At 34.5% G+C, this 26610-nt stretch overlaps 1 protein-coding gene and 1 pseudogene across 1 annotated transcript; both read right to left on the bottom strand.

The window, feature by feature from the left end:
* Positions 1-649: 649 nt before the first annotated feature.
* LOC122593325 lies at positions 650-6115 on the bottom strand (annotated as a pseudogene).
* A 16702-nt stretch (positions 6116-22817) lies between these two features.
* Positions 22818-26089, bottom strand: LOC122590642 (F-box protein At-B-like). Its single transcript, XM_043762819.1, has 4 exons — positions 25814-26089; positions 25517-25722; positions 24399-24492; positions 22818-24290 (listed from the first exon to the last, which is right to left on the bottom strand). The coding sequence occupies exons 1-4, from the start codon at positions 26042-26044 to the stop codon at positions 22950-22952; spliced, it is 1872 nt and encodes a 623-aa protein (XP_043618754.1). The 5' UTR covers positions 26045-26089; the 3' UTR covers positions 22818-22949.
* Positions 26090-26610: the final 521 nt, after the last annotated feature.

Below are 26610 nucleotides of genomic sequence, written 5' to 3'. Positions count from 1 at the left end.
TAATTGGGTGCATAAAAATTTGTACCTTGCTGTTAGGAAATCAGGGGGCGGTTTTTAATATATAATGTACAAGTTTTTAAGCATGTAATAAGTTGTTAGTGACAGCCTTTAGGGCTGTCATTATCATGTTCCATGTTTAATTTAATGTATTATTCCCTAACTATTTTAACCAAACTAACTAAAAGAGAATCTTCTTAAACATCAAATTGTATAAATCTGCCGAATTATACCATTAACTATTTGATAATTGATACCTATCTTTTGAATGCATCAAAGCTGTGAGTTCTGGCATAATCCGAGTCTGTTGAGAATGCCTAATCGGCCCACTAATGAGAATGTAATTCTGTGTCTTCACTCCCAAATTGACAACAAACCCCAAGATCTGCCATTTTAAGTCTTTACCCAACAATGAAATTTTTAATCTGAATTGAAGAACAATCAGTTTTTAGAGTAACATGAATAGCTATGAAATTGATATTATGTTTCTGTTTAATTTCCCGAACCCAGGAAGCTTTGCTTTCTTCCCGAATCTCCCTAATGTTTGGAGTTAAGTAATTCATTGGCAAGGAGTTTCACTACCAGCACCAAAGCTTTTACCCCCACACCAACTTTGATAGATAACATATTTAATTTGTTATCACACAAAACAAAACCCAGAATATTTCAATCCTTCATTAATTACAAAATTAGTGGTTACCAAATTCAAGAGACATGAATGACATGCCCTATTACTGATAATAAATCCATATTTTACAAGCATAATATGTTTGCTAATCAAAAGGGACATCTTAAAAAAAAACCATAGTTAACAATGTAACATTGTTACATACGTAAATCACATAACAAATTATCCACCTCCGAGTCATCATGTGATTGCCATTTATCATGACATCCCATCTTACAACCACCAGTGCAAAAAAACGGCAACCGTCTCTCCCTGTAAACTTCAGCTGCACGACACAATTGGGTCCGTCCAATTCCAATCCATTGTAGCCCACAAAAGAAAGGCTTTTTCAGAAATTCAATGGATGCGGCAGAAATTGCTTTGCATTCACAAAGATCAAGCTTTCGCAGAAGCTTACTTTCACCATCAAGTGTTCCCTTTATAGCCAAAGCCTTCACAGATGCATCTGTAACATTGAAACAATGCCTGATGCACAATTCAGTAAGCCCGACACAAGCATCAGCTACAGTGGTGATGGCGTTATCTGTAATTCCTCGCATATAGCTGAGATCAAGTGATGATAAAGTCTTGTTAATTCTTCCTTCACTTTCAAGTAAAAATGTGATCCCTTTCTCAGTTACCCTCTTGCAGCCGCTAAGAGAGAGGTGTGAAATGGGAGCATTCCCTTCACCTAGAATAGCCATACCAGCATCGGTAAGATCTGTACTCCCCAAGTCTAAAGATGTCAATTATGTAAGGCATGAAATTTCGCCAAGACAGGAATCTGACACCTTCTGGCAGTCACGCAAATCAAGAACCTCTAATGAACAACAGGCCACCAATTCATGCACTGCTTTACTGGTTATAGCTCTGCATGCCACCAATTTTACCTCTACAAGGGACCTGGGAACCTTACTGAAATTTTGGAATGACAAGTCTGTTAAAAGGAAAGCATTTCGAATCTCAAACTTCTTCAAATTCAAACAATGATGAAGAACTAATGAAAAACCGACATCAGTAACCTTGGAAAACCCACAAATTCGAACGGAATCTAGTCCTTCACAGGCTTCCTGAAGCGAAATCATACCTATATCAGTGATCCTTGTAAACTTGGTAGCAATATCACCTTTAATTCGTACAAAAGAGATGCTGGTCAGATATCTGCAACGATGAACTAGTGACAAAACCCCAGAGTCAGATAGGTCATTAGAGGAACGGGGTACAACTTTTGGTTCGTCTTTAAGATCCAACTCAACTAAAAGTGGAAGACAGTCGGCAATAGTGCGAAGAAGTACATCGGTGATGTTATCTAAAACTAGTGTTATGTGGGTTAATGTCTGTCCAAAAGTTGTCGGAACCTGGACCCCAGTATTAAAAGAGGCACACGCATTCAGTAAAACAAGAGTATTTGATGCACTAACTGGCTCAAGCTTAAGAACCTTAACATTTTGAAGTAAAAGACAAAATTGTTGAGTTGCTGAGTCTGATGTTTGCAAGGATGACCGTGACTGCAGGCTGTGCCTGAACCTCAATGATGGGGAGGGAGTCTGAGGGATCAATTCTTCAAGACTATCAAGAAAACTAAGAATGCCGCCTGTGCCTGCGGCACTCAATTTGATATTTAGGGACTGCAACCATAAAAAAATTAATCAACACTTAAAAGCGGGAATAGCATTATAAATGTTACATATTATAAGCAACATGAGGCTGAATAACCAATCCATCAATACATGGTCACATGGAGGGATACCCGTTACAAATGAATCTTGGGCCCACATGTGAATTTGAGAGACATGAGTTTGATCCTTATGGATGCCCAAATCATGTGGGTATAGGGAGGTCATGACGGGGACCCAATGTAGTTACGGGGATAGGGTGCCCTCCTTTACCCTTTTTTCAGCATGAGGCTGAATTAGATGGACAAGTAAAAATCACATTTACCTCCAAGTATCGACAATATCCAAGGAGGCTTTTGTGAATGAAATTGTATAACACGGAGTTGCTCTCGTCGCCAGAAAACTCCAGTGTCAGCACCCTGTATAAAACCAAAAGGAATACATCAATCCTATTGTCGTGATATTAAAAACAAACATAAATCCAATGGAAAGAGTCAAAGAGCCTCTGTATTTAGCTATTAAACTGTTTAATATTGGAGAAAGACTCTAGTGTATTGACCCAACACAATCAAAAAGCAAGATTTTATAATCACTTGTCGACAGGCCAAGTGTAGATTTTCTCTTGGGGATTAAGTGTTGCTAATAATGCCGCATCATACCTTAAATTTGGACAGGTTATTCCAATGCTAGCAAGAAGTTCGTAGGAGATTGATTTACATTTCAACAAAACCAATTCTTCAACATCTCGTCCTATAAAACTTTGGATTGAAGAATCATTCATACGGAGGCAATCCAAGGAGATCTTCCGGATCTTTCCAACCCTTCTAACAATTCCGTCAAACGTCTGAGAATCGAGTGAAATTGTCTGCCAAATCCAGTGGCAAAGATTAAGAGTGCATTGCAAAAATTCTTGTCTAAATTTTCAAACTCGGTTTTTCAGAAAATGGGAAAGCAATGGGAAGTTTAGTAGCAGAAAACTGAGCATATTTACCAAGAAAAATTTCTCATGGAGAACTAGAACATGTTCAAACAAGATCTATTTTTCCAAAAGAGGAATTTTCTAACTTGTGCTCTCTAAGCACTTGTTAATTAAATGATCTTACTATATCTTTTTGAACTCAAAAATGCAAACGTTACAATTTAGTAAACATGAGAAATCATATGTTTTCTACCAATGGTAGAGTATATAACTGAAAACATCAAGGTATTGTTTCATGTGCGGTAATGAAGAAAAAACATTGTTTAATAAGTACAATCACTTTGTATTATGGGTATTTTTGACATGTTCCTTTTGTTTACGGGCTAAATCCCAAAATAATGGACTCATTTTTTTTTCCATTCCATTCAGCTAATTACTACCTCCTAAAAAAGATGCAATATCTATTTAAATGTTCGAACCTGGAACTTATGATTTGGACAAAGTCACTTTTGGGGCCATGTGTTTTGTGGGTGTGTGTATGGATGATGATAATAATAGCAAAAGCTTATGTCTAACTATTAGCGTGAGGGGAGTCCTCACCAATAGGTGAGGAATTGGAATGGACTCCACTAATAACAAAGGGGGCACGTAGCAATGCAAATTCCATACCAATTCGTGCCAAAACAAAGGGTGTCCTTATCAAATACCAACTTTTCTCATAGATATAAAAACAACAATACCATTAAAAATACAACAGTAAATATAAAAGTGTTGCAACAATAAAACAAATACTTAAAGATTCTAGTATTCGGGATGATGCTATCTGTATTTGTAGGCAATGTCACGTTCCTTTGCGTGACAATACCACGCAACAGTTAAACAATATGATCGTGAGGCTCACCATACACCTGAAGTCTTGGTCCATTTGTTTTTGTTGTTGCATTTCGACTTTACTTTGCAACAAATCTCCTGCTAGATTTTCAAGTTTTTTCCATACCAATTTCTTTTCCTTGTTTTCGTGCAATTTAAGTAACTCATAATGCTCGTTGTAGTCCGGTTGGGGGAGGAATTGGGTGTCCAGGTTACGGGGGACAAAACGGTTGTGAAGCTCGGCCCATTAAGACTAGAGATTAGATTTTTTAAAAAAACATTTTGCCTTTTGGTCCAATTGTTTTGTTGAAAAAAAGTGTTTGAATGTGTTTATATAATATGGAAGAAAGTATAGAAAAAGATGTGCAGGAAAAAGAAAGTTCAAATGGATTAAATAGGAAAAAGAAATGCAGATCCTAAGAAAGAGTTAAGGTAAAAAATAATTTTCATTCTATGACAATGGTACTAATATGATGGCTGAGACTAGAGCTCTCAAATGGGTTCAAACTATGTTCTCATAAGGCATCCAAATGAATGACATAGAATCTGGGTAACCTTTTTTCGGTCAAAAAGAAAAGAAAGTAAAAAAGTAAAGGTGGTCACATGCAAGCTCGCAATGTTCACTAGCATATACACACGGATTTTACCCAAGCTTGCCACTCTTGGTTTTAAAAGGCGATAGGCGCACAAAGGGTATTTTTGGTAAAAGTAGCTATAGCTTGTTAGCTGTGGTTTTTAAGCAAAGCTGATAGCTAGAGCTTTAATTTTCTAGAGGTATTTGGTATGGTAGTTGTAGCTGCAACTTTAAGAGGTATTTGTGTAATTTTAAAAATTGAAAGCTTTCATCCAAACTAAAAGCTAAAGCTAGTTGCATCCAAACAAAGGTAAAAATGACAGAGTCCTTTTCTGAAGCGCAAAACGCAAAAGTGTCGACGTATATATTGTTAATTGTATTATTTATTTATTTCTATAGAAATATTGCCTAATAGCTAACATGTTAATTACGTAAAAGTATCATCTATACTCTTTTATAAAAATTATCACACCCTCCATTTTTAGAAATAGCCAATAGTTACACAAAGAATTACTATATTATTCTTAATAAACACCCACTATGTAAAGAATTTTTATAAAATATCAACTTTGCCCTTAATAAATTAATTTATACTCTAAACCTACGTCGCTTGACACCGCCACCACCACCAATAATACCATCACCGAAACCGCTAGACCGCCTTCCCCACCGCCGCATTGCATGGGTACCAAATCTCGTTATTACTAATAATAATAATAATAATAATAATAATAATAATAATAATAATAATAATAATAATAATAATAATCATAATAATAATGATAATGATAATGATAATGATAATGATAATGATAATGATAATCATAATAATAATAATAATAATAATAATAATAATAAGCATAAGCATAATGATAATGATAATGATGATAATAATAATAATAATAATAATAATAATAATAATAATAATAATCATCATAATCATAAGCATCATCATCATAATAATAATAATAATAATAATGATGATAATGATAATAATAATAATAATGATAATGATAATGATAATAATAATAATAATAATAATAATAATAATAATAATAATAATAATAATAATAATAATAACAGTTAGCTAACTTAAAAATATATAATAATAACTATAATTAGATAATTTTGATTCTGTAAATAAATAAAAAGAATAATGAGTAAAAAAAAGAAGATAAACTCACGGATAAATCGATGGATGAAAAAGATGTGAAAACTTCATTGACAGACGAATGAAGTGTTGATGAAACACACGCTACCGAACAAACAGTTGTCAGTTTTTCAAGTGGCGATTCTATTTTTGAAAATACTTCACTTAGTATTCCTTTCGGCAGTCTCTCCAGTAAGCTATCTCCGGCAGTGGCGCCGCCGCCACTGCTGCTGCTGGTCTGATCAGCCATCACCGGAATGATCGTACTTGTCTGCTTTTTAATTTTATTTTCTTCTCAATTTCTCATTACTTTACTAGTGAGTGATTCAGTGATTGTATTGTGTGTGACGAATATATAATCATTAATCAGAGATGTTTGGTGGACCCTATTGTAATTCTTAAATGAAAAGTCATTTCGTTGATTTCCTTTCCAAATACAAAATGTTTAGCCGTTTAGGCGGCCTAAGCTATGGTGAATTATCAAAGGTAAATTGACTCTTTATTTTTTTGTTAACTTAAAATTGAAAATGAAAAAAGGTTTTTCTTCCTAATCATTTAAAAAACGAGGGAAAATATTTTACAGCATAAATAACTATATTTTTTCATCTTATCTATATATAAAAGAAGTAGTTTAGTTCACAGAATATTTTTCAAAAATTAAAATTTGTCAAAAATTGAAATTCGAAAAAATTAAAATTAAAAAGTCCTTATAAAATATTGTGTTTGATTGACAAAATTCATAAAATATAACTAAAATAATTAAAATACAAACTATGTTAGATGACAAAAATAACCTTTAATAATAATAATATAAAACCGTATAGATGTATCCTATATGGGCCCTCACACACGGAGAAGGATTCTCTCAAGTTGAATCCTCAACTTGACTCAAGTTGGGGAGATCTTGACCTTTGATTGAAAATCAATGGCTAAGATTCAATCATTAACGTTGAATCTTGGCCCTTTATTTTCAATCAAGGGTCAAGATCTTCCCAACTTGACTAGTCAAGTTGGGGGAACTTGAGGGAATCCCCTTCCCTCACACACTGCCAATTTCTTTCCACAACTAAGAACTAGTCAACCATCCTTCCTTATCTCTTCCCTCCTACTTTCTGCACATGAATGCCCAATTACCCAACTAATATGAATAAGTAAACAACCATGGGGCACATAAATTATAATAATAAAAGCAATTAAAATAATAACATACATACATATAACAACAAACAATAATAATAATAATCAGTGGTAGTGGCACCGTGAATAGCAGCAGCAGTAGCCATGGTGATGAAAAAAGAAAGAGAGGTGTTTTAGCAGCGTTAACATTTTTTTAAACGCCCAATGGGTGGTTGTTTTCTAAAATCTAATCACCAACAGTCTTCCATGACGGCAGGGACGTAGTAGGCCAGTGGGTCAGGTGGTTGTTGGCAGTGGTGGGTGGCGTCGTGGCGGGACATCACCAAACATCAACAGAGATACAAAGAGGTTCAAATAGTGCGTGGGGCTTTTTGGTCAAATTGTTTCAATTCCATTGGAATTCACAATTTTCCATTGGTTTTGTGTAGGAATTGTGAATTCTTTGTTTTAAAGAACTTGAAAGAATGTTTTGAATTCCAATTCTATTATTTTTCCAATCAAACAAGTTAATGAATGGAATTCAAATTCCAATTCTATTAAATTCCATGAACCAAACACCTTTTAGGGGGTGCCTGGATGAAGGGTTTTGGAGATAAGGAATAAAAATAATATTGAATAAATAGATTTGGTTGTGCAAAACAAAGGTATTGAATGCTTGGAAATGAGTGTTAGAGGCATTACCCAACAAGGTAATCATTCCTCAGTCCTCGTCACCTACGTCTAACATAACCTACACCAACCATCCTCCTTGAGCCGCCGCTAAGACCCCCACCACCCATCCCCCATGGAAAGCAACAATCTCATGTCACGACCTCCCACAATCATCATTATACTTAACCCATCAAAACCCAATTATAGTATAAAAAGCAGCAAAAGAAAAAACAAATAAAAAGCAATATGATTTACGCAATGTATATATAGAGTATATATAAATATAATATTATAATGATAGTATTATTTACCCTTTTTCCTTTGTCATTCCTTGTTGTCAACCAAACACCCCCTTAAAAATGAATTTTATACTCTCCATTTTTTTGCTTTCCACACTTAAATAGATTTTATGTTTTTTCTTCCTCTCTCCTTTCCTTTCCACCCTTATATGTTAAACCTTACCGAATATACAAAAGTTAACGAGAGGTAGTTAAGCTAAAAGCTTAGTTTGGGAAAATCCAGGTTCAAGTCAAACGTTTATATCGGTTTTACAATAAATATTTTGTTGTGTATACCGGAGGGCGTAATAGGTTTTCCTCGGAATGTGAAATTAAGTAAACTGAGGATTTCATCTGCCTGTGTTAGGCTACTTGGTGTGTATCTTTAACCATTAAAATACCCGACATCATACTATATATGGCTGCTAAAAGAGAAAAAAAGTGGTGTATAATGGTACAATAAAATTGAGTTTTTGTGGTTGACAAAGAATAATACCTAACATAACTACTTGTATTATTGGTATCGTTAAAATATCATTAGTTGTCGATGAGTTTTTGCTTTGATGGTTCAAAAACAAGTTAGGAAGTTGCCTTTCATGAAAGTATTGGGTTCAAACTTGGACATTGATGTTAATCACTAGTATTTGGTGCCATTTTGTAGTTGTTCAGCTAATTTAATGAAATTATTATTCAAAACTTATCTGATTAAAACCATCTTGTAACTCCAAAAAAGATGGTGATGTGTGAAATCGAGTCTTAAAATTTATAAAGAAGAACTCACCTAACTACTGACTACTATACACTTTCGGGCAGTGGACCCGTTCGTATGCAGTATAGATAATTTGATAAATCTGAGGTCGATCACGAGGACTAAGTAAAGCAATTGTTAAAATGAAGTAGTTCAAGTAGAAATTAGGGGTTTTGTGACCGAATTGTCACGTTGCAAAAGTTAGTAAAATCAGTTAGTAATCCCGCAGGATTAATCGAAAAGGGAGTTTTTGTTTTAAACAGAAGAATTGAAAGTCATCTACCTCGAATCCACTCGACAACAATTCATGTTACACATAATTAAGCTCAAATCCAATTCAGTTGACAAGATAATCGTGAACAAATAAAGACACAAACTGGTACCACCAATATTTGTAAAATCATTTAAATCACCTAATTAATCTGTTCCTTTGTCAAAACCGGTACCACCAATGCTAAAAAGAATTTCCCTAACCAACTAGTTTATTTGATTATCGAATTAACAATTGAATCTATGTGAAGACAACGTGGTACCACCATCCGTTAATCAACACATTGACAAAATGATTCCTTTTATTAAATTGATATTTACTATCATACCATGAACTAGCGACAATCGATTAAAGATAAACAATTGAAATCATATATATATATATTCAACTAGTACTACTAATGAAGAACACATATATCACCAATATCAGAATAATAATTAATAAAGAATCAATTTATCAAGATCTCGACACAACGATAATTGAAATCAACTATGAATTAATAAAATGGTGCAACCATCACATAATGTCTCGTTTCATCTCGGTAGATGATGAAACGATTAGCTACTCATAATAAAATAAACAATCAATAATTATTGAAATCATATTGTACCGATCGAAGAAATCAATCCAACAAAGTGCTTGAATCGTAAATGGAATGATGAATCAAATCGAGATTATGATCTTCAAACAAGTTTAAGTGGATGAAAAATGCCTTTGAAAAACCCTAGAATCAGCTGGAGTGTGTAGAATCCCGTCCAAAGGAATAAAAGTGCGTATATATATGAAAACATCGACTAATGGCCGTTACAGATGTCTAACAGCCGTTACACGGGTCATCTAACAAATTTGTGCACTTTTGGTCATTTTTTCTAACGCCCGTTAGGATTTTGTTATACCATTAGTCCTTCAGTTACTAACGGCAGTTAAGGGCTGTTCTAACTCCAGTTAGCAAGCAGATGTAATTCCAAATTCCTTTTAACGGCAGTTAAGGTTTGTTTAACGGGAGTTAAGCTTTGAAACTCATCAATTCTTTATTTTAACATCCTTTTTCCACACGTCTTTCACCCGTAACTTCCATGAACATCATTTCATCCATTCGCTTTTGGCCATTTTTATCCGTTTACATGTCATGGACCTAAAACCACTCACGCATACCATAAAGCATCGAATATACATGCAAATAACTAACAAACGTGCATAAAACGGCCTAAAAACCATGTGGGAAATATGTATATATTAAGTCTTATCAAATCCTTTCACACTTAAGCATTGTTTGTCCTCAAGCAATTCCAAGCTTAAACACAATTACCTCGGCACATTGCTAGCGCCGCTGGGCTAGGTCGTCAGAATTAGGGTTTTTCATGAGCACTCCAGAGCAGATCTAACATCATCAGACGTCAAGGAATCCAACCTTGTGATTTATAATTACCCGGTTTCAATTTTTTCTCTCTTTCCAGTTTCTCTAGATTTCTATGTTATTTTATTTTATCAGATTGTTCATGGATACTCAGTCTATGAGTAGCTAAGTTACAAGACATTCGTTTGGACGAGATGTAAACATGACTTGATTGTTGATTATGGTTGATTGTTGAACAATTTCTATGCTAAATTACAGATCCATATTTATTTGAATCTGATTTGTTATTGGTTTTCATATACAAACTTATTTTACCGATTTGTTTTGGTCGAATTGGTACCAAGGCCTTAGAGTCATTTAATCTGTTTGTGAAACATTGATCAGTCTTTAATCAGTGTAATCATTTGATCTATAACTGGACATTTGATTGGGAATTAATAATTGGTTCAAACGAGTATGTGTTTTAATTAGGTTAATCTAGTTGATCTGATGAATGGAAACCGGATCCAGATGGCTAGGGTAATTAGTGTCTTTTGACTTTAACAAGAATCCAGACTTACATAAAAGATTTCGGTCATAGTTACATGCTCCGTTTTTAAAGTTTAGTGAGTGACCTTAACAAGAACTCATTGAAGGGTTTGACCAGTCGAAAGACAGTCAAGCTAAATAATTTATTGAATCTAACGAGAATCTGAATGTTAAAAAAGTCGTTCAACAACTTCAATCGTAATCACTTTTAAACATGTCAATCAAAACCAAGCGAATGTCAATTTTTACATTAATTGTTGTTTTCATTTCTTATGAATTTTAGTTAACTAGGAAATCCCCAAAAAGTTGTAGTTTCATTTTTAATATTTTAATTTCCTTAAGTCACTCCCTGCAAACGAACCTGGACCTATATTATTACTAGAGAGGTACACTGCCCTTAGTTGTGTGGTAATATAGAATAGGTAGCTCCTTGAATTATAAATTTAAAACTTAGATAAACACAACGCACATTAGCCATTAAGTGTGGTCAAAAAATTAGCCGCAAAACAAGTCTTCTTCTCTAATGGTCGTTCACGGTTGTTACATTACTTGACACAACTTTAACTGTATCTTGAGGTACAACTATGCATCACGTCAAGAAAACAAAAAACAATAAAAAACTTTGAACGATTTTAAGTGTAGTCACAAAATCTACTGCAAATCAGGTCTATTTTTTTATAGCTATCAAAATTATTACATGACTTTTAAATTAATAAAATCTACTTACAATATGTTGCGTCCGCAACAAAGTGCGGGAAAATCTACCGGTTATGTGAAATGTTCTTGAAAACTAGAATACTGACCAAAATACATTGTAATCCAGATATAACACAATGTGTTCTAAATATGTTTTCTAAAAACACATTACTAAAAACACAATGTGTAATCTAAAAACACATTGTGTTAAGTTTTAAATCACACTGTGTTTTTGATAACGCGTGAAAATCAAAAAATTGTTCAAACACACTGGGATATGAACTTAACACAATGTGTTTTTAAAAACACGTTATAAAGAAATGTTATGTTAAATTCAGATCATAGTGAGTTTTAACACATTGTGCTTTTTAAATTAAATAGCTATTTAAATATTGGTTACTAAATTCAGGAGACATGAATAACGTGCCCTTTTTGTAATAAATTCATATTTTATAAGCATAATGTTACATAAATTTAAAAGGACATCTTAGAAAACAACCATAGTTAACAATCTAACATCGTCACATATCTATATCTATATGATATGATTTAATAAATTAACTATGTTTGTCATCTCGTCATCATGGGATCGCCATTTCTCTTGACATCCCATCTTACAACCACCAATGCAAATAAACAGAAACTGCCGTTCCTTGTAAATTTCATCTAATCGACCATCTGGATAAGACAAATGGGTCAGTCCAACCCCGATCCACTGTAACCCAAGGAAGAAAGGCTTTTTCAGAAATTTATTGGATGCTGCAGATAATGCTTTGCATTCATAAAGATCAAGCTTTCGTAGAAGCTTACTTTCACCAGCGACTGTTCCCTTCCTTTTTCTTCGCTCTTTCGGAACCGGTACAGAAATGGGTGCTCTCTCCATTTTTCTTCCCCTCTAACGCGGGCCGGACGGCCCTGTCTTGCTGGAGGCAGATTTCGAAAAAAAAAGTTGTTTCTTAGGTTCACTTACCTGTTTAACCCTATCACACCTATCTTTTCCTTCTGTCACCAAAGATTGATTCAAGTTCCGTGCTGCTCACCACTCCTCGAGGCTAAGGACGGGGTCTTGTAGCAAATTCTATTTGTTCTTCGCCACTTTGGGTTGTGGGGCTTACTTCCTATTGATGAAAGAAAAAGTCGAAGGGGCAAGGTCCTTTCCTTTATGAACCTGTAACTTCCAGCTATCAAGGAGACGAAAAGCTCTGTGAAGTAAAAGAAAAAAAGGCCGACACCCTAGAAGACTAATTAGAGATATGCTAAGCGAACGCGCCTAAAAGCGCTTCTCCTAGCTTGATCCTGTTAGCACCTTTTTTAGTACTTCTTGAGCTAATTTCTTATTGTTTTCGCGCATTAAGCTTAGGAATACGTTTATTTGCTCTTTTTTCTATTACGAAATGGAGAGTGAAGTTATAGTCCTGCTACTTTTAAAGCTTATCTTCAATAGTGCATGAGCGCTCACATTTTTTGGCTTACTCTTGCACTTATAGCCAAAGTCTTCACGGATGCATCTGTAACATTAAAACAATTCCTGATGCAGAATTCAGTAAGCCGGACACAAGCATCAGCTACAGTGGTAATGGCGTTATTTGTAATTCCTCGCATATAGCTGAGATCAAGAGATGACAAAGTCTTGCTAATTCTTCCTTCACTTTCAAGTAAAAATGTGATTCCTTTCTCAGTTATCCTCTTGCAGCCGCCAAGAGAGAGGTGCGAAATGGGAGTGACAGTCCACGAATGCACAACTTATGTTATAATTAAGTTAGACAAGAAGGTAAGTAAAAAGATAAATGACAAGAATAATGACAAATTCAATTATAATAAATCAATGCAAGTATAATTATATGTATCATTGATTAAACGATGAAATCAAAAATAAACCTAAATACCTTATACTAGATAGGGTAAGTGGATATCATTCCCACGAGGAGCGTCTGTGATTATAGTCAAGTTTTAAGAATTTTTGTTTGGTTTGAAAGTAATAAGAACACTAAATTTAATTAATCCAAATAGCTAAACTTAAATTAATTAAACAAGAGAAAATTAAAAAGAGAACTTAGTAAACAATAATAAAAAGTGTATCCCTCCCGAATCCCAAAAGTCACGTTAATTTACTTAATAAACTTTACTGAGTATTTATTCTAAATTACATAGACATAATTTTATTACTTGACAATAACAGTTTTGGGCACAACCTATGTTAATTATATGACATGTCTTAATCCCTAAACTAGGTGGACTCGGCACAAATCATTAACTCATAATAAGTGGTCTTACGAAAATTCAAATCAAATAATAGCGAATAAATACTCAATCAGTCATATGAATTAAAATCCAAAAAGAACAATGTTTATAGGACTGAAAGTAAAGTTTATCAAATAAAATTAACTAACAATTGTTCATCGGGAGAGATAACAAAAACCTTAACCGGACATAATCTTCAAATCACTAACACTTGATGTAGAAATCCGTCGCATGATGATTGTCGAATATGTTGCTCGAGCTTCTCTAATCTTGCTTGTAAATAATGTCAGCCGCAAAAGATTGTATCGAATAAATATATGCGTCGACTATAAATCCCTTCGAATTTTATAAGAAGCTGTCGAATTTAATATGTGTCGACCAATAATCCCTCTTCGAAATTAATGAGAGTTGCCTCTCAAACGCAGCCAAGATAAATATATATAGCTTTATTTCGTTGAAACCCCCGTAGCCGAAATAAACAAAAATCAATATATGGGCCTTTTATTTTCTTGTGAGCTTCGGCTCAAATCAAAAGAAAAATAAGAATAACATGGATTTTAGTCTTGATGTTGGGATGACAAGTGTTGTTCACGTGACCTTCTTAACCGACATCACTAAAACAACAATTGATGGACTTCTTTTTATGATCATCCAAAATAACGAGAACATGCCGAAAGCAAAAACTCTTTCATAAATCCTCAAATTGTAAAATGAGTTAATGTGTCCATCGATAGCATCATTTTTGTCATGCCATAATTGAATGTTGTAACTTCACTCTTAATCCCATAATTTATTCGTTTTAACTTAAACCTGAAATTTATAAAACATATATCAAAGTAGGTCTATTTTAATAGAAAATTAATCTATATAATCATTTTTAGACCATTTAATATATATTCAATTATGACTTATCAATCATTTTTCTAACAAGATGGCAGCCTGATGGAGATATAGAAGAAGAAGAAGAAGAAGAAACGAAAGTGATTGGAACATTAATGTAAGTCTTTAATGAGTTTCTATTGTTCTTGTTATACACCAATCTCCACATTGTTATGACTAAATTATGTTTTTTAATCTAGATACGTAGGTCCAGAGTATGCGCAGCGTGGGCAGATCACTTAAAAAGCTGATGTATATTCATTTGGGGTTATATCGGTGGAACTTATTACAGGAAGAAAGCGGTGGATCTTAATTGTCCCAAAGGCCAATAATTCGCAGAATCGGTAAGTTATTGGTAGTCTATGCATACAACTTAATGCGGGAAAACTAATGGGTTGGGCAGCGAGTCAAAAATGGTTTCGGGTCTGAACAAAAGGGGTCAGGCTACCCAAGTAATACTTTTCAGCTTTTTTTTTTTTTTATTAGTGACTAATGTAGTAATGTGTTATATGATACGAAACTATACTGTTAATAAAGGTGTCATATGTTTAATAATAGTAGGTTATAAGCATTTAAATACACGTTAGATGAATTTTTGCCAATGTATCCCTTTCAATTTTTACACATTTATTGTTATTCATATGTTTAACCAATTATCATCGTTGTACATATTAGTGCTAAGTATGTTAGTTTTTGTTTTGTTAGAGGTGGCTAATTATGCGGGCAGGTCCTATAAAGGGTCAAATGGATCGGATGTCAAAGCAGGAACTATTGGGTACATTGTGAAATGAGGCTGGGTGGGGTGGGTTGGCCGAACAACTTTTGTACCTTTTTTAATTTATATATATAAAAAAAATATGTATTCAATGAGTGTCAAATACGATGACAATAGTTGTATATAAATAAAAATAAAAATATAATATACCTGTCCGATGGACGGGCTGTGTGTAATATCTTGGTATATATCATTACTCGAACAATAAAAATGTATAGATTACGGAAGCAAACAAATATCTACCAATAAACTAAAACAGGATTAAGGTATTTTTAAAACGACACGTAGCGTAATCCTTGATCGACACGTGTCCTTTTAATTTATTTATTTTATTAAATTAGTTTTTTAATTATATATATATATATATATATATCCAACTATCGCAATTCAATCATAGGGCTAAACTATGCTTGATTAGTACCGGCTTTCGTTGAACTGAACAAGTGAAATGAGAATGTCAGTCTAGTGCTAAAAAGGGCGAATAGCAATCAGGCTAAATGCATGGCTTCGGCTCCTAATTCTACCTTTAAAGGGCTTCGTTTCGGCCTATGGAATCTCAGTTCTGTAAAAGCCGGTCTTTGAGAGCATAAAGAGGGCCTTATAATTCATAAAGAGGGTCTTAGAATTCAAACTAGATATCGGATGAAAGTGGTATGAGAACCTCAAACCCCGGTCCCATGGGGAGAGTTTTCTATTTGAGTTTGGGAAAAGAAAGGAGAAAGGACTTTTGAAGCTTGCTGACTAGGGTTGTAAGCTAAATTAAGTCTTCGCCATAAAATTCAAGAATACGACTGATACGATATATATATATATATTCAATTTTCTTATTAGACTTATATTTAAACTCTAACTCTTGACTTATTAATAAATTGTTTACTTTTCTTTCTCAATTCTTCAACTGTTATTACTTATATTACTTATAATAAGTTATTAACTCGAAGACTTCAAAATTTAAGTTTATGATCCGAAATCACAAGGCTATTTTCCGTCATCCAGTATGCTTATAAGTTCCGATTTGGATGTGATTATTAAATTTAAGGTAAATCCAAAACCCTAACTAAACATATAGTATTATATTTATCATTACTGTTTATGAAAATTTAGCTTCGATCATCGGTTAATTTTTAACTACAATTTATTTCATACTCACGAATCATGTATGAGGCATATTCGAATTTTTTATGATACAAACTATATAACTACCGTACATTGTACGGGTATTAGGACTAATATATGTATATATATAGAAGTTTTTATCAACAGAGATAAAGAAACTTTCAAAGCGTAAATCAGTTAATGCACAAATAAGATTAAAAAAAAATATTTGGTATTTTATAAAGTGAAGTAAGATTCATAAAACATTTTTTTTCGGATGTAAACTTTCTAAAAATCCGAGTTAATATATAGTAATAACTATGATGAACACCAAGAAAAAACCCCAAACGAGATCCAAAATGACAAAATCTAAATAGTGATGTGGGGTATATGATGAACCAATAGAAAGAAAACACAAAAGCAAAATACTATGTAACAAACCAACAAAAACCGAAAGAAAAATAACCTTAACGGGATCCGATATGGCAAAATCCAAAAAAACGCAAGGTATAGGTGGACCAATAGAAAAACACAAAGCAAAAAAAAACTATGTAGGAAACCAAGAAAAACCGAACAAAAAATAACCTTAACGGAATCCGATATGACAAAATCTGAATAAAAAAAGCGGGGTACATGTGGACCAATAGAACAGCGCCACGTGGCACGTGACACTGTTAAAATAGATCATATAAGCAAAAAAAAGGTATCAAAAAACCAAGAAAAACCGAAAGATAAATAACCTTAAAAAAATAGAAATAACAAAGGAAAAATAAAATGTTGAGTAAAAGTTTCCAATATATTAATTTAGAACACAAAAGCCAAAAAACTATGATGAACACCAAGAAAAAAACCCCAAACGGGATCCAAAATGGCAAAATCTAAATAGTGATGTGGGGTATACGATGAACCAATAGAAAAACACAAAAGAAAAAAAAAACTATGTAATAAACCAACAAAAACCGAAAGAAAAATAACCTTAATGGGATCCGATATGGCAAAATCCGAAAAAACGCAGGGTATAGGTGGACCAATATAAAGAAAACGCAAAAGCAAAAAAAACTATGTAGGAAACCAAGAAAGACCGAACGAAAAATAACCTTAACGGAATCTGATATGGTAAAATCTGAGGAAAAAACACGGGATACAGGTGGACCAATAGAATAGCGCCACGTGGCACGTGACACGTGACACGTGACACTGTTCATTGGGCTCGCCTTTAATGAGATTACAATAATAATAAGAGGAATGATTAATCCTCCTAATTTATTAGTCTAAAAATCCTTTTAATTTATTGAATGGTAACATATAGAAATTCAAAGGTAGCTTAGGAAAGAGATATAATGGATTCGAATTTTCACATACATAAGCTTTTAGGAGCAATTTTAGGTTAATATTTTGGATGATCAATCATTTCCATAATAATATTAGTAAAGATAAACTCACGGATAAATCTATCGATGAGAAATATGAGAAAAATTTATTGGCCGACAAATGAAGTGTTGATGAAACACGTGCTACCGAACAAGCAGTTGTCAATTTTTCAAGTGGCGATTCTATTTTTGAAAACTAAATGGATACTGCGGTGGTATGCGGGAATGACAGCGGTAGATGGTATTAATGTCCATATCAGCGTTCACAAAATTGTAGGTTATAAAAGAGGGACAGTGGTTAGAGTGTGCCTGATTTTAGGGTGGAAAGGGTATTATGAGAATAAAAAATATCCAAGGACGAATAAGGTATTTCAAAAACAAAAATAATTAATAGGGAGGGGGGGGCATTTGTTTTATTAGGTAGTATAGATACTTCACTTAATATTCCTTCCGGCATCTCTCTAGTAAGCTATCTCCGGCGGTCATGCCGCCGCTACTACTACTGGTCTGATCAGCCATCACCGGAATGAACGTACTTGTCTATGTTTACTTTTATTTTCTTATCAATTTCAAGTTACTTAATAATCATGGCTCATGGCTCGAGATGTTTGGTGGGCCCTAAAGTGTCTATACCATATTATCTCTATCTCCATTTTCACTACATTATCTTTCTACATTATAAAGCATTTGTTTCTGTCAAAATTTTTCAATTTTTCAATATTTTCATCTTTCTTTTCAAATCTCAGCCACTTATTTTTTTTCACTTTCCTCCATGAATCATTTTATTCCTTTAATTCATTCAAAATCTTTTATTTCAAACACCGTTCATCGATAAATATAAAAATCATATGGGTGTTCTTAAAATTTTATCTTTTTCATTAGAGAGGTTCTTTGATATACTTTCGATGAATTTTTATATTTGAGGGCGGAGTTCATACAGCTAAGACATTCGGCTGTCACACTCTATGACTTATCACCCGACCATCTTACCGCCGCAATGCGCGGGTACTCTCTCTCGTAAAGCATTTGTTCCCGCCAAATGTTTTTAACTTTTAAACTTTTTAACCACTCATTTTCAATTTTCATCTGTCACCTCAAATCTCAACCACTCATTTTTTTTTCTCTCCTCCATAAATCATTTTATTCCTCTAATTCATTTTAAAAAAATTATCTCAAAAACCGTACATCGATATATATAAAAAATTACATTGGTGTTCTTAAAATTTCATGCTCTTTCATTAGAGATGTCATTCGATGTACTTTCGACAGATTTATAAATCCGAGGGTGGAGCCCGTACGGTTAAAGCATTTAGCTATCACACTCTATGATCTATCACTCCCACCATCTCACCGCCGCAACGCAAGGTTCTTACTCTTGTAAAGCAAATAGGGTTTTAAGTTTCAACTTTCAACAATGTGCACCTACTAATGCATAATGTACAATACACATATATATACCCAAAATACTCTTTGAAGAAATCTCAACCACTCATTTTTCTCCTTCATTCATATATCATTTTATTCTTCTAATTCATTGAAAATTTTTTATCTAAAAAACTGTACATCGATAAATTATAAAAATTATATGGCGTGTTCTTAAAATTTCATGCTCTTTCATTAAAATTTAGAAATGTCATTCGATATACTTTTGACAAAATTTTAAATCTGAGAGCGGTGTCCGTACGGCTAAGGCATTTGACTATCACACTTAGAGATGGCAAAAATACCCGTACCCGATGGGGAACCCGATACCCGCACCCGATTTGACCGGGGAATCCCCGAGTTGACCGGGGATGGGGACGGGTATGGGGACGTAAATCTAATCTCCGATGGGGATGGGGACCGGGATGGGAAACCGTAAATCCCCGATCCCCATACCCGAACCCGAAAATACTATATATATTTATTAGAATCACTTGAAGTTATTACTAATATTCTAAAATCAATTTTAAGTTTAGAGCTTTTATTTAATAATTTTTATGTGGTATACTTTATTAATCATTTACTTAACATATACATTAGTTTATACATAGAAATAAAATGTCGAAATACACATTCTCCTACGTATTTTCTATCAAGAGAAATTCATGTTCATTCAAAAAAGGTATCCCCGATACCCGATGGGGACGGGTACGGGGATATAATTTAAATCCCTGACAAGGATGGGGGACGGGGATAGGGATTAAAAGTGAAAATCGGGTACGGGGATGGGGATTAAGATCCCCGACAATCCCCGCCCCATTGCCATCCACACTTTATGACCTATCACACTTTATGACCTATCACCTCCACCATCTCACTGCCGCAACGTGCGGGTACTTTCTCTCGGGAAAAAGTGATTTCGTTGCCTAAAATCCTTATGTTTTCCATTACGAAATGTTTGGGCGGCCCTAGACTAAAGTGAATTATTAAAGGTAAATTGAGTCTTAATGTAACAACTTATGGAATATACAAAATTTAACAACAGGTGGTTGTGCTAAAAGACTAGTTTGGGAATCCACATTCAAGTCTAAGGTCGCGTTTGGTTCGCAGATTCTGATGGAATTTGATGGAATTGGAATTGAATTTCATTCCTTAGTGCGTTTGGTTGCTCAATGATGAAGGAATATCATTCCGTTGGAATGTCAACATTCCCTCATTTGATGGAATCTCCATTCCATGAGGATGGAGGAAGGAATCTCATTCCGTCTCTCCCTTAAATCTTCAAAAAATGAAAAACATTCCATTAAATTCCATTCCATCAGATTCCAATTTCTTCAATAGATTCCATTCCATCCAAAAAATTCCGTGAACCAAACGCGCCAGGTGTCACCGGATTCCCCACAAATTGGTTTTTGTGCTTACTGAAGGAAGTGTTGGATCAGGGATTCGCTGAGGGACTCAACGAGTGACTCGTTCAGCGAGCACATGCATCTGCAAGCATGATCTATCTTCAAAGTCTAAAGGATATGTTCAATGACTCATCGTCCAGTATTTGTAAGTCAAATATGAGCGGGAATTTGAAGAATAGAAGAATGGTCCCAAGGACACGTGTTGAAAGATCAAGATGAAGCCATGTGACCTTGTACTACTTCTGTGCAATGAAGTTTCTCTTTCATACCGTTTTTGGAAACAAACAAGATGAAGGAAAGAGACCTCTGCAGATCTGCCTATAAAAGGAATCACTTGACCTAGCCACCATCTTGTTGGTGTGTTCCACAGTTTTCACTTTATTCTCTTTAGTTATTTGTTAAGTTTTTGTGTGTTCAAAAACTTAACTAATTTTTCTGTTTATTGTTGTTGTTAAACAACCATCCATGTTTTCATCGTTTAGTTTGAAATACATATAACTAAACAAAGTTCTTCACTTCTTGTCTCTATACTTGTTATTTCATATTTATCTTACAAGTTAGTTAATCAAACACAAGTAGTGCATTCGTGAACTATCAGGAAGGGTTAGTGGGTTTCCCCCATCGGTTAGGGATTCTGTCCGTCTTAGTTAGGCTAGTTGGTACGTATTTTTAGCCATTGAAACGCCGTATACGGAATACCCGACATCTGCTAAAAGAGAAAAAAAGTAGTGTATAATTGTACAGTAAAATTGAGTTTTTGTGATTGACAAAGAATAGTACCTGACATAACTTGTTCTATTATTGGTACTGTTAAAATATAGTAGTTGTCGATGAATATTTGCTTTGATGGTTCAAAGCGAAGGTAGGAAGTTTTGTCTTTGAGCATCGGGTTCAAACTTGGATATCAATATTTAATCACTAACGTTGGATGCTCTCTTGCAATTGTTGAGTTGGTTTAATGAAATTTGTTGTTCAAAACTTATCCGATTGAAACCATCTTGTAAAAACTCCAAAAAAGATGGCAAAATCTTGTCAACCTAGAAATGACATAACATAATTTAGAGGACTCCTCAACCAACCAATACAACGAATTAAGTTATCTGGATATGGCAAGTTTGAACATTTTTCGCGACTACCTTCAAGATGTCTACTGTACCCAGAATGAGGATTACATGATATTTGACCAATAGGCTACCTTAATCGTTGACATGATTAGTCAATTTACAGTATTAAAACATTAAATAAACAATAAATGATAAGAGTATCATTTTAGTCCGAACAACTTCTCTCTATCAAAAACATCTTTAATAGTAGAAATAGAAAGAAACTGTAGAGGTTGCAAACGCATAATTAATCATCTGACCTTACTAGACATAAATTAGCAGCTAAAGTCAAACAAAACTGTACAACTTTTAGAGAAGGGAATCACACCAATTGGTACAGTAGCATGGAGCCATGGACCACATATGGGAGACCTCACTTTCAAAACTTGTGAAATTGCCATCCATCATGACACCCAAGCTCACAACCGTCGGCACAAATAAACAGCCATCGTCTTTCCCTGTCTACTTCAGCTAACTTGGTATCTTCACAAAACAATCGGGTCCGTCCAATTACAATCCATTGTAAACCACGAAAATTTGGCTTTTTCAGAAATTCAAAAGATCCAGCAGACAAAGCAGTGCAATTATAAAGATCAAGCTTCCGTAGAGGTTTACTATCGCCTTCATGTGTATCCTTTAAAGACAAAGCCTTTATGGAAGTATCTGTAACATGAAAACAATTCTAATGCATAGTTCTGTAAGCCCTACACATACAGTGGCAATGGATGAGATGGCCGAATCTGTGATCCCGGGCATATGACCAAGATCAAGAAATGACAAAGTCTTGTGAAACTTTCCTCCGCTTTCAAACAGAAACACGATTCCTCTATCTGTTACCCTCTTGCAACCTCTGAGAGATAGACAAGTGATGGGTGCATTCCCTTAACCTAGAATAGCCATACCAACATCAGTAACATCGGGACCACCTAAGTTTAAAGTCGTCAATGAAGTAAGGAATGATACATTGTTAAAACAAGAATCTGCTACACTTCGGCAGCCAAGCAAATCAAAAACATCTTTAATAGTAGAAATAGAAAGAAACTGTAGAGGTTGCAAACGCATAATTAATCATCTGACCTTACTAGACATAAATTAGCAGCTAAAGTCAAACAAAACTGTACAACTTTTAGAGAAGGGAATCACACCAATTGGTACAGTAGCATGGAGCCATGGACCACATATGGGAGACCTCACTTTCAAAACTTGTGAAATTGCCATCCATCATGACACCCCAGCTCACAACCGTCGGCACAAATAAACAGCCATCGTCTTTCCCTGTCTATTTCAGCTAACTTGGTATCTTCACAAAACCATCGGGTCCGTCCAATTCCAATCCATTGTAAACCACGAAAATTTGGCTTTTTCAGAAATTCAAAAGATCCAGCAGACAAAGCAGTGCAATTATAAAGATCAAGCTTCCGTAGAGGTTTACTATCGCCTTCATGTGTATCCTTTAAAGCCAAAGCCTTTATGGAAGTATCTGTAACATGAAAACAATTCCTAATGCATAGTTCTGTAAGCCCTACACATACAGTGGCAATGGATGATATGGCCGAATCTGTGATCCCGGGCATATGACCAAGATCAAGAAATGACAAAGTCTTGTGAAACTTTCCTCCGCTTTCAAACAGAAACATGATTCCTCTATCTGTTACCCTCTTGCAACCTCTGAGAGATAGACAAGTGATGGGTGCATTCCCTTTACCTAGAATAGCCATACCAACATCAGTAACATCAGCACCACCTAAGTTTAAAGTCGTCAACGAAGTAAGTAATGATACATTGTGAAGACAAGGATCTGCTACACTTCGGCAGCCAAGCAAATCAAGAACTTCCAATGAGCTACATGTTGCCAATTCACTCACTGATTCACTGGTTATAAAACTGCATGACACCAACTTCACCTCCACAAGGGACCTAGGAACCTTACTTACGTCTTGGAACGTCAAGTCGGTCAAAAGGGAAGCATTTTGAATCTCAAACTTTTTTAATTTCAAACATGAATTGAAAACTGATGCAAACCCCGCATCACTAACTTTAGAAAACCCACCAAATCGAACTGATTCTAGTCCTTTGCAACCCTCCGAAAGTAAAAACATACCCATATCAGTCACCCTTTTGAACGAGGTAGCAATATTTTGTCGGCTTCGTATAAGAGACAGGCTAGTTAGATGCGTACAGCCAGCTAGTGATTGAAGCCCGAAGTCAGATAGGTCGTCAGACGGTTCAGATGTTGGCCGGTCTTTAAGATCCAACTCTGACAGTAGAGGAAGGCCGTGTACAATAGTGCGGACAAGAGTGTCACAAATGATATCCAAAACTAAAGATATATGTGTCAATGCCTTTCCAAAAGTCGTAAGACCAACAGGAAACTCGGTAGTCGTGTATGTAAAGGTCCTAAAGAAAACTATAGTATCCAATGCACTAGCTGGCTCAAGCTTAAGAACCTTGAGTGTTCCAGGCATCAAAAGGTAGATTCCAAGCAACATAAAGCCATAATCATCGATTTCTCCTCCACGGATTTTAATTCTTAGAGACTATAAATGTGAAAAATAACATCGTTCATAAAAGGAGCTAATATTATCTGATGTATTCTGAGCATGAGACTGATAGTAAATACTAGTCAAGTAAACAATCACAATTACCTCTAAACATAGGCAACTCCGAAGTGAGCCTTCGAAATTCAAAGCAAATGCTGCAGACTTGTCAATAACTCCAGAAAACTCTAAAGTAAGCACCCTGAATACAACAGAAAAAATGGTAACGCCATTTTGTGATATATATATATCATCATTCAAATGAAAAGTGTTGTATTTTCAACCACTAAAGGTTTTCACGAGACTGTGATGTATCACACGGGTACAGAGTGTGCTTTCAGAATAGGGACAAGTGTTTGGAAATGTTAGTCTATTGTATGTATCCAACTTAAATGTTTCTGTTGGGTGTATTCAACATCTAAATATGCTATTATATGTATCCAGTGAGAGTTTTGCTTATGTGAACTATACGAAGTTGCCAAGTGGCATCCATATAAATCACCATTTCAGCTAAAATGTAGAAGTAATATTTATAGCTGGGTGCACACAGTAACAATATTTATGCATTTCCAAGCACTTGACCCTTTGAAATATCACCATCCGTCAGTATTATATTTCAAGTTAATGTGACCCTTCAACCATTTATGAATCATGATATATTTATAACCTAAAATCTTGCCTTAATGAGAACATATCCTCTATATAACTTAATAACTAATATGGCAAATCGTTGATGGAAAAAACCAAACATATAACAAAAGTATAGGATTCTCTTCATTACGATTCAAGAACACCAAAAAGAGATGAAAAAGCTCCCTGTCATATTTTTTGACATCACACACGTAACGCCTTTATCATGAAAATTACAAATGTATTCTAAGTCGGTTCCATCTTCAAGCAAGTTTACTTTCACATACCATCTCTATTCTCTATTGTGATGAATATCTTCTTATAGTGTTACTCCATCCGTCCCAATAAATGTCTATTAAACAAGGGCGCACAATTAACCCCTCAAAGAACACACATTTTTATAGGAAAAACATCTAATAAGATATAACATTATAGAGTATAGACAGACTTCAATGGAAAGCTTTATAGGAATAAATGCAAAACAGCGAATCCTATCGAGTCATTCTTTGCCATTTAATTTGAGCATATAAAGATGGCTAATTTAACGAAAAGTTCGATACAACTTAACATACGGTGCACTTTGAAACGAAATATACCTTAGATTGCAACAAGAACTTCCAATGCTAGCAAGGAGTGAGTAAGAGAGTGAAGAACATTTCAACAAAACCAATTCTTCAACATCTGAACCAAGAAACCTTCTAACTGAATCATCGTTTATCCTAAGACAATCCAAGGTTATATTCTTAATCTTTCCAAACCTTTTAACAATCCCATCAAATGTTTCACTATCCAATGAAATGGTCTGTCACAAAAAAAAACAAATTACATTACAAAAATATAAACAATTACAGGGTTTATTATATATATATATATATATATATATATATACTTACAGAGAGATCGAGGGATGTGAAAGAAGACAGAGTTTTGTTGACAGAAGATTGAAGTGTTTTTGAAACACAAGATAAAGTGGTGAGTGTGGTTAGAGAATCAGGTGGGTGTAACTTGATAAAGATTTCATTAAGAATGCTTTCTGGGATTCTTTCTAGTAAGTTGTCGCCGCCGTATGCGGCGTCGGAGGTGGTGGCGGTGGCGGTGGCGGTGGTTTTCTTTCTATGGGCCATGTCGAAAAGTGAAAAACACTTCAATTCTAGCCCTTTTATTTTGGAAAAGATTGATTTGTTGCTATTACAAGAAAAATGAAACAACATGCGTTAAACCTGTGATTTTTTAAAGGTTAATTTCGCTAGAAATTTTGTGTGACAGCGAAAGATCTAGCATATGTTGTCTTAACTGGTTCCGTGCTAGAAAGTTTTCTCGAAGTAAAAATGTCAAATTCAAATACCCAGTAAAGAAAACCTCATACTAATCCGCCTGAAAGCACGACGACTAATAGAGGTAAACTATGTCATCTCAAACTTGAACTTGGATATATCCAAGGCAAGCCCTAACTACCTATATCTCAAAGTTGGTGGAAAAAGGATTCGAACCTGAGACTTATAGGTCACTAGAGGAACTCCAAACCACCACACCAACTCATCATATGTTTTATAACAAGAAAAAAATTAATTTAACTTTTTTTATTAAGAAAATTATTTTGTCAAACTTTCTAATTTTAAAGCATATTACATATGCACTGAATGATATTTACAAATTTATTACACATTTCAATAATTATATAGTGGTTTGT

Source organism: Erigeron canadensis, chromosome 3, assembly GCF_010389155.1.
Source record: "Erigeron canadensis isolate Cc75 chromosome 3, C_canadensis_v1, whole genome shotgun sequence".
Classification (NCBI taxonomy): Eukaryota; Viridiplantae; Streptophyta; class Magnoliopsida; order Asterales; family Asteraceae; genus Erigeron; species Erigeron canadensis.
This window is presented reverse-complemented; position numbering and strand designations above follow the sequence as displayed.